Source organism: Anopheles bellator, chromosome 2 (assembly GCF_943735745.2).
Source record: "Anopheles bellator chromosome 2, idAnoBellAS_SP24_06.2, whole genome shotgun sequence".
Classification (NCBI taxonomy): domain Eukaryota; kingdom Metazoa; phylum Arthropoda; class Insecta; order Diptera; family Culicidae; genus Anopheles; species Anopheles bellator.
The window spans coordinates 34999818-35014510 of record NC_071286.1 but is presented as its reverse complement, the minus strand read 5'-3'; the positions used below and the strand labels follow the sequence as shown (position 1 = coordinate 35014510).

Here is a 14693-nt window from a genome sequence, read left to right as displayed (position 1 = left end):
CGCGGCACAAGCCGATTCGGAATGGGTGGCTTACCTCAGTCTGGGCGCAGCTGCAGCTCATGGCCGTACAGAGGAAGATGTTCATGAGCAGCATGATCAGAAACAGAACACCGAGGGCAATGGTCAGCCACAGTAACCAGTGCGGACGGATCCCGGTATCATCGCAGATCGCCGAAATCACTGAATATGGGATGGAGACGGAAGGGGTGTGATGAGTGATTATCGCCGCCAACGGTGTGCTGGCTTTTGCCCACTTACCGGGTGCGAAAGCGGGATCAATCACGAAGACGGTTGTCGCCGCGAGCAGCATTCCATCGTCGCCCTGTCCGAGGGCGCGAGCTGTCTTCACCATGGCGTTCGCATCGCCGCTGCACACCGCTTCGTCCAGCTCGGGACAGCGCCCATTGCACTGCACCACATCGCATTGGAAGTGCACCTCGGAGCCTTCGGCGAACTTGAACATCGACGTGATCATCGCCGTAGCACTCGTACCGTCCGCACTCGTCCGGAATCGTGTCATCGTGTCGTTCTTCAGCGGGCAACTAGCAGAAAACGACAGAAAAGAAGGTTATATGCATCTGCAGGCTTTATCGCAACCTCAACCTTACCCGCGATCGTCGATCAGCACGACGGACATGTTTTTCTTGTTGAAAGCGAGACAGTTCTTCACGCGGATACCGTACGTGCCGTTGGGGTTGGTGACTTCCGCCTTGACCGTGTACCCCCGGTTGTACACCGTTTCCCGAACCCGGCGTCCGGTGTCGTCCAGAAACTTGAGCGCCACGGCCCCACTGTCATCTCTGAGTTTCGAAACGTAAAGTCAATGAATAGAATATTTTGTTTAAAAATGATTCATCCTTGCCCGCTAGCGTACTAATGGCCCCCGAATCGCTACACGGTGCACGGTTCATTGTCTTGTCCTCGTGCGGACATTGAAACGGGCACGAACCACAAAAATCGTTGGCTGCGGACGTGCAGTGTAACGGCCATTTCGTCATCGCTTGATCGCGTACGATTGATGAAGACATTAGTGGGGAGTGTTTCCAACACACAAGCCGCCGTCACATTCCACCGTGAAGTGACGCAGAGCAAAACCGATTACCAGTCTCCGAAAGCCACCACACGCCGCTACTCAATAAGGACCGCGGGAGGAACGAGTCTGTGATTGATTTGGTGCCGGGGTGTCATAGCCTCGTGCTTCGTTCTGCGGGGGCCGCCACGATCGGATGTTGGCAGCACTCTCGAAGGCCACCACACGCCGACTCGCGCAGCGTCCCGATTTGTACACAGCCAGTGACCTAGCGCCCGGGCCGGAACTTCCGTCGGTTCGAAGTCGCAACGGGCGGGTTCGATGGACATTCCATAAATTTTACACCTACTAAACTACACCACCGCGATGGGCAATGGAACTGGCGACGACGGCGAGGATCGTTAGCGATTGTAAGAGTCTAGTTAGAACGATCATGACACGTTTCTCTCTCATTAGCGCTAATCGCGGCCCGGGTGGCGTACACCATTCGCTTCGCATCCTATCGGGAGACCTCGCGCCTGCCCCACGCGGATCTACGCGGTGGAAGAACTCGAAGAATCCCGGACCCCCAAATGGATACTCACCTCGCGAATCCTGTTTTTCCGCAAGTGATAACGTAGAATTTGTCGTCGGCAAGCTCCAGCGTCTTGTGCACTCGCACGGCCAGCTGAACGGAGCGTTCCTCGGTGCGCTGTCGGAGGAGAGAGAGAGAAGAGGCAGAGAGGGTCTCGTTAAAATGCAATAACAAATTGTACAAACCCTAGCTGTGCGACAGCTTTATGAGCCGTTATCGGTGGCCGGTCGATATTAATGAGTTCGTTAATATTTTGCTCACTTTAGCAGCTTTGTGCCGATGCTTGTTGGGCTCGCTGGTGTCAGAATGGCGTTGGGAATGAGCGTAGTTATTGTTAGAATCTCGCAAAGCCGCGCTAAGGTAAGTTCCCCAAGTTCGCGATGAGGCAAGCAAACAAACGACTTCACCATAGACGACGAACCCTAACCGATGTTGCGGAGGTTTCCATTCCTTTGTAAAATGCGTTGACTCAGTTGAGGTTTTCTATTTTATCGTTCTTTCCGGAGTCCTGATATTTCTGAAGCTTACCATGCATATATCATTTTAGGTTTCAAAAAACCCTGGGCTTATAGTATAGGAATATTAACACAAATCAGTGAAGCACTTGATGTGTTCTGCGGCGCGTGGCTTAAGAGACTTACTAGATCGATGATCTATTTCTATTGGTCGCTAGACCTCAAGAAAAGACCACAAAAAATTGTGTTTCTAGAAGTCTAAACAAGTTCGATTTATATTGAATTTTACAATAAATTAGCCTAGTCGCACACATTGAGAAAGCGAAAAAAATAATCCTAATTCTTTATCGACATCCCTCAAATTTACCGCGCCATTGCGCGTCACAAAGTACATTCTTCTGAGCGGGTTCCTCTGCCGATCGTAACGAACGATCGGTCTGGAACGGGCACGGCATCTCCAATCATCTGTCAATAGCCTACACTAGTGCCGTTCGGAATTTGGAACAGCCGGTTCGGTTCCCTTACCCCCCCTAGATGTTGCGGGCCGTGCCTAATGCCCAAACACACGCGTTCACTATCATCAGCCGAATGCAGAACCGAGTGATGTTCGAGACTTGTTGTTACTTTCGCCCGCCACAAGCACGCTGGCGATGACCCAAAAAAGGGGTTTCATTATTGGGGGCTCCCCAAGATTGCCGGCCGCTTGTGTGAAGCGCAATTCCGTCAAGTAGAGTGTTGGGCTCTTTTTCAATTTACGTTTTTTGGGGGGTTTTCATCGGCCCCGTAGCGTTCACTTGATTTTTTCCTCCCTATTCGGGACGTTCGGATAATCGAGCACCGTGCGGCTCGGAAAAAATGGAAGGTGTCGGGGAAAAGTATTTAAAGTCCCCTTATTGAGGGCTGATCCGGCAAGCAGCGTGAACGCGGAGCTGGTAATAAAGTGTCACGACTTGCGAGATGAAGTTGGGCCACGCCGAAAAACAGATGGGATTCGTTCCGACCGCACGGTACCTTCATTACAACCGATTATTAATAGCAAATTGATTTACTGTGATTGTTGGAGGAGTTTTTCTCGCAGCGACCTAAAATTCAAATCGAAGCCCTGGTCCATCGAACGGTTACGAATTATTCGCTGTTCGTCCTTGCGGTTTGACGATCTGCTGTGCGCGATCTCCTCCGTGTAGCCCATTCTTGATCCATAAAAAATGCGTTGACCTTGCCGGGCACCGGGCGGCACGCTAGTATCGCCATCGCGCGCCGTGCTTTTGACCTTCGATTGCGAGTCAATAAAAATGAGAAACGCTGCGTCTTAAACAACGTTTCTGAAACGAATCGCCCCGAGCGGTACCGCACTGACAGCCAGGCTGCATCTTGGGTGCTCCGTCGAGCACAACCTTCGGAAGGTTTCGCGGGTCCCCTCGCGCCTCAATGTTCGTTCGAACGCGTCTCGCCATATTACGTTATGCTGAACGAACAATAACGAAACCCGAACTCCCGCACCACCTACGCGCTCTCCGAGGACCCTGAACCACCGCTGGGACAACGAACGCAAGCGTTCCTCCGGCCCAACATAAACCGCCACGGACGGATCAAAAATCTTTACCTCACGGCCTGTGGAGCTCATCGGCCGCGCTGACGAATAAGTCATCAGCCCGGTGCACCTTAAAAGCATTTTCAAGTTTAGCCCGAAGGGGCCCAGAGAGAGGTCATAGTAGCGCCCGCGCACGTTCTGATCGGGCGCGCGTATGCTAATGAGCGTCCAGAACGACGCCCCCCGCCGCATCTGTTGAGGCGTGGTTCAAATTTTCGTTGGTTTCCGAACGAACCGGAATGACCACCGATAACCACTTAGGCTTGACGGCCACTTAGGAATGACGTACGCACTTAGAAGCGCTTTGGAACCCGCGTTCCACCGTGAGCGTAACATAAAAGGAATTACCGAAAGGGAAAGTGAGAAATCTTCTCGATCATCGCAACCTGACAGCTTGGATTTCACATCGCCCCACAAGGGAGTTGCAGATACACAATTCGCAATCAGTGAGGCGTTTTGCCGCTGGGCCGCTGGACATAAATAGAAATACGCCAGCGAGCGAGCGCAGATCTGAACTTCCTCGATCGCCGACCGCCGATAGAACGGCCGCTGACAGGTCGGTCGATGGCCGAACCCTGATTGGGTGTATGATTTCTTTCTGTCTAAGCCTTCGAAGGCTCTCCTTGACGTGTGGCTCCCCCCGCGGACGGCTTAAGCCGCCCGGGGTGATCGATCGTGGAGCACATCCCTGCCGCTGCTACGTACTTTCTCCCGCACGATCAATTTACAATGTCACTGTGGATTGCGCGTTTGACGATGGTCGGTTGGTTGGTTGTGAAGAATGTTTGCTTTCAACCCTGTTGGCGGCCCCTGGGTCGTGTCTTCTCGTGTCTGCTATTGAGTAATGTTGCCGCGATCGCCCCATGTTTGTTTCGATTCAATTACCTAAGACGACGCCGTCAAGCGGGATTACCTGGAGCTTTTAGAAAGCTGTCGTGGCGTTGCTTTCCGTCACTATTAATCGCCCAGCGTGTGGTGTGTTAAGGGGGCCCCAGCAAAAAGTGGCTGAAGGCTCAAGAGGATTATGCCCGGTTGACGTAGTAATTGGTTGTGTTTCCTTAGCGGCTTGTTTGCATTAGTAACGCACCGTTCCCAATCGCGTCATTAGTTATCGGTGCATCGGGCTTTCAGGGCATTACGGCTTGTTAGTTGTATTAATAATTAATTTTTGGTACATTAGTCCTTACAATAGATTGCTGACGGTTCAACTTAATCACGATAGAAGTCTTCAAGTGTCTTCAAAACTGGGGCCCTCTAAATCCACGAGCGGTCGTTTTTTTACGCCCATCCCCCGGAAGTGGCCACCTTCTTCCATTGTGGCCACCTTTGGGGTCACACGAGAGACACCTCCCGCACACGCTTGCTACAAATACGTGCATCGCGTGGGTTGTGAATTGGTTCGCGATCGGGAGGCGGCGCTCGGCGCTTGAAATTTGCATTAACATTTAGGTCCAACTACATCAGACACTAAATGCACCTCGCTGGCCGGCAACGGACGGACAGCCGTGCCAACACTGTCGCCGCCGCTGCCGCCGCCACGCGTGCATAATGCGATTTATGCTGAACAATGCAATTTATGATAATGGATTACAAATAATGATACCGCGCGGCCAACGGCCAAGGGGTCCCGGCGGCGGGAATGCACCTCCTGCGGCGGGAAGGCGCGTGCGACCTAGAAAACCACTCGGCAGAACCACAGTTGTGTCTACGGCGCGTGTGCGGTTGAGGGCGATAAATTTCGGATTCTGTCAAGAACCTTCTGGCCGCTGGCCACTGGCCAATTGTTCCGCCCTCAGGCCAGCAGCGGGTTGCGATTTTTCCGTTATCGGCGCGAAACTTGTACGCCGCTGACCTACAAATAATGGTCCCAATGGTCCACCAAGCAAGGGGCCACCATTGACCCGCCGGGAAACACGACGCCTGTCCTTTACGCTTGACGATCCGGAGCATTTGCCGGAAGTGAACCATTTGCATTGATTATGCCCTTCCCGAGCGGTCCTTTTATGGATGCCTAATGGGGTTTCGCGGGCTTTATCTGTTGGGCCAATGGCAATAACTATGACATTGTCATATAAACAATAAACGTCGCGTTTGTTAAACAGTTTTCGTTATCCTTCTCAGCGACAAACCACACATCACTTCACACCGGTCACTGGGGATTGCTTTCGAACCAGGCACGTTTGGGTGAACTGTTTTACCTACACGCCTTATAAGTGTTGCATTTTCGTCATTTGGCTACTAAAAAGTGATTGCAATTTGTTGCACTTTATCAATCAAGGCACGTACATCGTGCATTCCGGTTCCAAAGAAGCTTCTTTTGCATTTGCTTTTATTTTCTTTTTATCGAACGAAAATGGTATCACCTTAACTGGCAACACTTTACGAGAAACAAAACAGATTTCAGGAGATCATTTAGTAAAAAAAGATTACAATAACCCTTGGGACCTTTGTTTAAAAATTTAAAAAATATCCCCGGTCTTCTACTCATTGAGATGAAGCGTTAGGAAAGGCGTAATGAATATTGAAAGTAGTAATATCAAAGCCTACTAAGTAATTGCAATGCTCCAAAACCGTTTCATCGCCTTATCATTAGGCAATAGAAATAAATTAAACGGTACGGTCATCGGAGCGAAAAGTGTTCCACCTTCCTTTGAACAGAACACAGCACCCCTACTTTGGCGGCGTAATCGAACGGCCTTTCTAAAGCGTGATTTCATGTTCAATCTGGCCTGGAAAAAGGAGGGCCACGATTCAATTTTGTACACACTATTAAACTGTAGCCCCGCCCAGGCCCACAGCCCCCCCGCGGGTGGTATGCCCCTGCCGTCCGAAACCTGGCCGCCTCGGAAGAAGTGTAAAATGATCGACCATATCGAGAGTAAATTGCGCTTATTTCGTTGTCGGAAGCATTTAAATAGCAATAGCCATCTCAATCGCTGTCGGTGCGGCGTTCCGGGTGACGACGGCCGTTGGGAGTGTAGCTGCTGGCCGTCTTCGCAACCCGTTCGCTAGATCGTGACCTTACGCCGTGCCCTGAATCAGATGACCACCCTGACCACCACCAGGTGCCCCACAAGAAGAAGCGTGAAGAAGGTCCTCCAAGGGCTAATCATGGCCCAGGCCCAGGGCCGAGTGTAGGTTGCCGTGAGCCTGCCCGCCATTTTGGGCTGATAGGGTGAGCGAGCATGTCAGCCGAAGGGTTCCGTTGGTCACGCCAAATCACCTAATCAGCGCATTGTCGGACGGACGTTTGAAAAAGTGTATCTTAATTCGAGCCAAAGGTGGCCCCCGAGAGACGTGGCCCGAGAAGACAGGGACGGTCCGTCATTTCGGCAAATTCAACCATCCCACGATTGCGACAGTGCGAATAACGCAGAATGTTCTCGTTGTAAGGCAGAGCTAGAGAAAACGAGTTTCCGAAGGCACTCCTCGGGCCGGACGCCAACGGCCGGATGATACAATGTTTAACGCCGCCTGTCAGGATCGTCAACTTACACCATCCATTCTGCCCATTGACAACCGATAGGTTAAGCGGGGTTATGTCAGTACACAGAATGTCTACTCGGCCGGCCACGGTGCCGTTGGTCAGCATTATTTCCATGAAAGTGCTCGGACATGTTTCCGTTTGTAACTAGCAACAGAGTTGCGTTTTGACGGCATTCGACCGCTGGCGTTCCTGTCTCATTTGCTGTTTGTATTCTTTTTTAAATGAAGCATGAAAAAATACACTCAAACTTAACCACACTTTGCAAGGTGAAGGCATCAATACAAGGACTTTAAATCAATTAATTTTTACTATCAATTGGCGATATTTTCCTAACCCAAAAGTGATTACCTTTGGATCGAAGCTTCAAAAATCGTTCCCACCGAGCAGACAGCGCAGATCGCAACCCAGTCACGTCCATTCGTGAGGATCGCAGTCAACATGCTATTCAAATAAGGCTCGCTTCGCAACTATAGCAACCGTTCGAGCATTAACACTGTTTAATTTATTTCTCACGCTTACGCATCATCACGCCTCATTTATCGTCCCGGGAACAGGTCCCGGTAACCACGGCAACGCCCTCTGTGACACTGTGATGCAGGGTTGACCCGCCAGACCAGACAGCTTCATTTCGCATGCTAATCAATCAAACTGTATCCTTTCCTTCTGCGGCTGCCAGAAGTCTCACCGGCGGCCAGAATCACAATTAAACAAATGATCGACCGACACACGGCCTTGCTCTGAAAATGGACAAAGTCCATAATGGAGAGGCCCAAAGAAAATGAAATGCGTTTCCGCCGCTGATTGGCTCCTTGCTCGAAGCGCTCACCCGGACAGCTCCCGAAGAGCCTGGGGAACGAAAACAAACAGCCTCACTATCATCCCGTGACTACCAGACAATGTCGATCAGTCGACGGTTTGAAGTGGATTGATTGCCGGTCGGTTTCCATCTTCCATCCCCGGTCGGTCGGGGACTGTCGGGGCAAAGGGTTCCGATGATCCATTGCGCACCACATTCCACGGTTCGATTCCCCGCCGTGTTGATTAAAGGTGCACCCTCAGCGCCGATGACGCGCCGCGGTGAGTTGCAGGTCGCTATTAATTACTGCTGATGCAGCCGGAGCACGCCAGGTTCCCTGAGAACACGGGTGGCTGACTGAGACGTGTAACGTATCTATTATGCGCCGCTTCGTTTCCTTCGTTCGGCCAAACAATTAGCATTAAATCAATTGACTCCGCGTGCGGCCACAGGATGGGTTCATTTCGATCGTTCAATCGCTGTTAATCGCAATTCCGCTAACTACCGGCCACGCGGGAATTAGAAGCGAGCGAATGGTCGCGCATTTTTATCAGGTGCCGTGCCGTTCGCCATGGTCAGCCGATCGGAATTTTAAGGTCGATCCGAAGGTCCCCGCAATCTGCCCAGCACGTACCGTTTGGAAAGTCGCAATATATTTGGGGGGGCGATATCTTTATCCGTTCCAAAAAACCGGACCAATTGTTAAAATGCAACAAAAATCTACAATGTCTTTGTAAAATCATAAGTGAAATAAATGAACTGTCCTACGGAAAGCGGAAAGTGCAGCCGAATTAACCGGAGAACATATCGTACAAATGCATACCTTTTCCGTTTCCGATTTCCGTATGCTGTTTCGGATTTTTAGGAATAAAACACCCTAACATTTGGAACAAGAGTTGCAATTTAATGTTCCCTTGGTACTTGAGACAGATAGGCTTGGGTCAAACAATTTTAAGCAACAGCGAGGCCTTTTCATACCCTTCCGTATTATAAAACACGGGATGCTTACCCTAAATAACTGAAAACTCGATCGATATTAAGCCACCAAATTTTAAATGTCAGCAGCATAAATTTGCATAATGTATGTAGCATCCCTTCGTATCTTAATTGGCTGGACTCGGACTGGTTTGCATTGAGCAACCGGCCCGTGGAAAAGGTTAAGGTGTACCCTATAAGTTGGCCTTGTTCTTTTGTTGTTTTATCGATCTTATGCGAGTGACCGAGGTTTATCCTTCCCGAACCCTGCCGCAGCGATCACGCGAGCGCTTCGATTGATGCCGACATGAACCGCCGACCCATTAAGATCCTTGATCAACCGAACCTAATGAGGCTGGCCTTTTTGTGTCTTTATCCTGGTGCGAAGCTAGTAAACTAGTTCAGCACAACGCGGATAGTCCCGCGATCATCAGCTTATCGTGTCCCACTTGCAGTGCGCGGGAGAATTAGTTTTCCGGTCGTAAACAAAAAGTTGCTCCACCCGATGATGGTCGCCCATTGCCCGTTCGCTCGCCACCACAGGAATGCACCATGCACCAGGGGGGTGAAGGCTCGGCTATGGGTGGCCATCATTAGGGAGCAAATTACCGGAGGGACCCAGGACGGGGAGCGACTGCGCAAAACCAATTTTGAGGGTTCGTTCGGTTGGGCAGGGGACGCTCCCGACCGGTGCACTCATTCGCCACCACTGGAACGGATTAATCTGTTCGTTCTACTTTCCTCACGAACGAGCCGGTCGCCCGGTGCAACCCGCTTGACTTGGCGGCCTACTTCCGGACTGGAGCCCTGGACCGGGACACCGGGCCCTCATTTGAGGCCACGGATTAGCGCGGGACACTCGCTCGTGATCAGGCGCAGCTGAGATCGGCGTGGTGAAGGCGGAAGAGCGCCCATACAAACCCTAATCGCGGCTCGCGGTTAGGTAAGTCCTGTGGCTTTGTTCGTACCGTTCGACTACTTTTTTGCGAACCGCTCAGACCACTCGTCACCGACGTTCACTAATCGCGCATGGAAGCGATCGGCCTTCGGGAACGAAACTCTAATAAACTGAACCAAATTCATCACCGCTTGGCTGCAAGGATCGATCAATCAATCAGCGGGTTGGCCGTACCGAACAATGCAATGTCCGGCGGTCCGGGCCACGTTATGCAAACACCGTCCCGTTCGCGAATCGACGTTTTTTCAATTTTCATACGGATCACCGACGGACGGAGTGAGGCTATTAATTTTAATTCAATCAAAATCCATCAAATCCATCTAATCCGACGTCGTACGACGGGTGTGTAACTTCATTTATCGACCGCAGTTCGGGACGGCCACTACCTCGCCACCTGCGTGGCGTCGTCCCGGTCGCAGGCCACCATCCGAGGATTCCGTTGTGACGCCCCGCGAGGAGTTGCTGCAAATTGGTTGCCGCACCATTGTTGTCGGGGCACGACTAACAAGCGCTCCAGTACGGCCCCGATCACGATCGGCGGCCCCAAGAGCGCAGCCAGCGCCAAGGCCTCCTCTACATAGTCGCCAGTCCGTTCGGGGCAATGTCGGGCAATGCTGGGAGATCCCAATCTCACCTGTCCGATAACTTGGTGGCCCCGACCCGATGCAGTTCCTCGTACGCCGAGAGACACAGAGAGGTTGGGTTTGGGGAGTTCAATTAAAATGTTCTATCGGAGCGTTTTAAATATAGGTGCCCCCCTAATGAAGGCTCCGGAACTGGATGGCGGGCTCTCCGAACGGGTTTGCGCAGGGCTGACGATGAAGCCCACGGGCCATATACCTTCACCGGAACGGCTGAGTGAGTGCAGCAGCCATCGAAACCGTTACAGCGACAGGCACACAGGAAGAGGCCGGTTCCGTCCCGTCCGACGCCGGAATGCTTCACGCCGGGTCCGGAATCTGGTCACCGACCGGGCTAAGCACGAGTCAAATTAAGGTCACTCGATCGCGCGCCGGCCGCCGTTCTGGACACCGCTCGGTTCGCCACGATTAATTGGAACTCGGCCGTAAAGCTGTTGTCTGTTCCTTGAGTCCCGGTATCTTCCCGGTCCCGGGCCGGCGTCCGCAGACCACAGACATTTGACCTCATCCTGCCTGCCCAGGCCCCTCGACTACTTCCTCAGCGTTGATCGGCTCCGAGCCTTTTGAGTCGCTCATATGGACGCAAACCGCCGACCGCTCATTACTCAGCTACGGCCGATTTACGGCCAACCACGGGGAATCGGGTGTGTCTGCCCCCCGGTGGGGGGGGACCTCCACCACCTCCATTGTTTCGGGGGCCTTTCGAGCGTCAAACCCCTAGCCAGTAAGTGAGGGAACAGCACAAAACTCACGATTTCTGAGAGTTTTCGATCGATGCTATCGGTGGGACATGGAACCCCTTAATACGAAGCGATATGTAGGCCAAACGGTCTAGGCGGCTCAGGTCAACTCCTTTTTCCGCATCGGAGGTGGTACGTTAGGCTGGGGTTCCTTCTGATAGGCGGTAGGCTAATCTGTAATTGATCAACTTCGATTTGCTTAGCATAGTTGTTGTGATCTTTCGCCCGCCTTTCTCTGCTGCTCGCGGACTCGGGACTCGCTAGGAGTTGACACGACTCAATTGCACATGTGCAGCTTGTTACGAAACGGTACCACAAACCCCCAGCTACGACAGGGCGGAAACTTCCCGAACGATCAAATAAAACCGACACAATCCGGCCATTGTGGGGGCGCGTCCAGCTAATCTCGTCGGCGGTGTGTGTGGTCAAATCGATCGCAGATCACGATTATGTGACGGGGTTCGAATCGGCCCGAAATGCATTTCATGATTGCTTCTTCCGCCACGCTCCATGCTCGGCGGCTCGGTGGCCGTGCATGCTTTCCATACAATGGCAATGGCGAGACCATTTCAATCGTTATCCCAATGGCGGCGGCCCCAGCATGGCCTCCCGATATAGGCCTCCTCTACTTCAAGTGGCGTGTCTGTCAGCCGCGAGGCGATGCAGATCAATAAAATCGGGTCGCACGATAAGCACCGACACCGCGGCTCGGTGTTGGATTTGAATAATCGGAACCGGACTCAAAGCTATCCGCGGGCGCAAGGAATGCGATACCTTTCCGCCGGGCTCTAGGTACATTACTCAGCGATCAGAGATTACAGGACTCGCCTGGCTGCACGTCGTACCCTGAGACGGATGGTGGGAATCCGATGGTCCCGGGACACCGGTAATTTCTTCATTCTGCAATGCGCACACATTCCGTCGCGCCCCGGTCCCGATAATTAGCACAGAATTGGCCGCGCGGACCTCCTAAGAATAGGCGCACGATGACAGAGGCATTCCCGAGGGATGTCGGTCGAGACCATTGCGGCGGAGTCGTATGCGCTTCACGCTTGTCACTCCGGCCGTTGTGCTCCAGGTTTGACAAGTTGTCGCGCATCTATCATGGCCATATGCAACTCTCGCTCTGCGTCTTCTGGAGCGGTCGCAATTCTTGGACTTTGGCTTGAAGGTGACCGCTTCCCCGCCGACCGGAGAGTTGAAGATTTAGAGACACTTTTTGCTGATCAGCAAACGATTATCGCTTCACGGCGGGCTTGGGGTATGCTTGGTGGTTAGCTGACTGGCTGGCTTGTGGATGGGAAGATCAGTCCGCAAATGATCGCAAATGATCGCAATTGCTGTCAATTAAGTGTTGAGGGTTGTTGCACCATTCCAGGACCGTTGTCCCGTTTGCCTTATGGGTGAATGCCACATGCGGCCCAACCATGATAGGCGTTCTGAAGAAACATTCTGAAGGCATTTCCCCCAGAGAATTTGGTGACGACAATGGCATAATGGCCCGGGCCATGTACCGGGCATCCGGTGACAACTTGGATCATGTACCATTTTCTTCCACCAACCGAAAGAAAAAGATGACTAGAAAAATCTTTCTTTGTTCTTCTAAGTCTGTGGAATTATCTTTCAAATATTCTTTACTTTATGCAATACATCTATGTCTACATTTGTTCCATTTTTTTCTATCGGTTCGAAAAGTTCTTTTCTGGAATAGCCTTCAAAACCGTTCTTCGTTTCTGTTTCTATCTCAACTATTGACTGTAAAAGGGGTCCACGGAACGGCCTCTTGAGCGTAGCGATTGACCATAAGTCACATAGTGCTAAGTCAAGCGAATACGGTGATTGCGAAACGATATGGATCGAGTTTGTGGCGGAATGATCACGAAATGTGTGGTAAAAACGTTGCGAGGCAGTAGAAGCAAGAATTGTCTCTCCACAAATCAAATCTTCTCTCACTCACAGTATTAAGCATTCGACACATCAAATAGTACTTTTTGATGACAGTTATTGGAAAGAATTGATTACAGATTGAAAACAATTCGTAATCCATCAAATCACGATAGTCGAAGACAAACCGATTTCCATTATTTTTAGGCCACACTGGTACAAAACTTTTGCTTCCGAAAATGCTAGTGGCCCAATGGGTTCAATTGTCTCTTAGCGATGGTTACCTTCCGATTCTCAAATAAATATTAGAATGATTAATTGGACTGGATCGTATAAAAGGCCCAACTTCAGCTTAGCTTCTTATGGACCGAACCTATGGATTTCCGCAAACGAGCGACACAAAGTGTATGCAGCAACAATGTGGACAACAAATGCAGCGTCCCCTTATTTTTTCAAACATTTCACAACCGTCGGGGTCTGTTTTCGAAAATCACCGGAAACCCCAGGAAGGCTAATGCACCCCGTTGACAACACTATCGCCACCCTGCAACAACAATGTTTCTGCAGCGGCAGCAAAAACGTGCCGTAGCTGGGTTTGCAAAATCGGCGCACGTTGCGTAGCTCCCTGGGCCACCTGGCCTGTGGCCTGGCCAACATTGTTGCACAGCAGCCCAGTCCAACAAATTAGTTACAGCACTGCACCATGCGTTGGTCGTGATTCTTCCCAACCCTGGCTATCAGCGAGTCCAACCCGGTCCGACGTGATCGTTAGGCCTTTGCGGAAAATGCTCGGATGTGTTATTGATTACCGATTTCTTCCGCCTGCCATCTGGCCATTCTAGGGGGCGATAAAATGCACCCAAGGGCAGGGGGTTGTGAGAAAGGGTTTTTACTAAAAGCTAAGCGTAAGAAGCAGGAAATTAGATAGCTTACATCACCGCCACTCACGTTACTGACGAGAATGCCGCAGTACTCGCTGTTGCCGGACTTGGCCAGCAGGTTGAGGCTGAGCGCCAGCGAGGCCGATCCGTTGCCGAAGGTCATGCAGGCCGGTGTCCGAAAGTCCCGGGCGTGCACGACACCGTTGTACGGGCCGGCGAACTGGATCCGGATGTTCATCGTGCCCGACTTGCAGGTGGCCGTGACGTGCGGTGCGAACTCGGCGTCCTGTGCCGTAACCTGAAAGAGGAAGACATCGAAACATGAGTACCAGGGATGTAACAATACCCGGCTGGTGTAAGCTAATCGGCCTCCCGCCATGCCGGTAGATCTGATTTATGTCCGTCCGTCCGAAAGGTGTCCAAAAACTCGGCTTCAGTCCGCGTCAGCTCAGTCCGCATAATGTTGGATTTAGTTTTAATTAGGGCCCGTCGGCCGTATAAAATGCAAATCCCGTCGGATGCGGGACGTTCCGGGGTGATCACGCCGGGCATCTGCCGGCGACTTTCACTTCACGGGTAATGTTGGGCAATGCTTTGAGCACCCTCATAACTTGCACCGAGCGACCTACGTGAAGGTGTTTTCGGAATTCGATTTGGCAATCCAATGATGACCGCAAGGGC

The 14693-nt window shown here is 51.7% G+C and overlaps 1 protein-coding gene across 3 annotated transcripts in view; it reads right to left on the bottom strand.

Annotated features, from left to right (window-relative positions):
- LOC131208322 (uncharacterized) overlaps positions 1–14693 on the bottom strand; it is a 37300-nt gene that overhangs the window by 1285 nt on the left and 21322 nt on the right. For 2 of the 3 annotated variants that reach the window (XM_058201023.1, XM_058201024.1), the window contains exons 3-7: positions 14065–14310; positions 1615–1721; positions 609–800; positions 259–542; positions 35–180 (exon numbers count right to left, since the gene is read on the bottom strand). In XM_058201023.1, the coding sequence (XP_058057006.1) occupies positions 35–180; positions 259–542; positions 609–800; positions 1615–1721; positions 14065–14310 (975 nt within the window). The remainder of the gene's footprint in view (positions 1–34; positions 181–258; positions 543–608; positions 801–1614; positions 1722–14064; positions 14311–14693) is intronic. The other variant, XM_058201026.1, reaches the window with a different exon arrangement.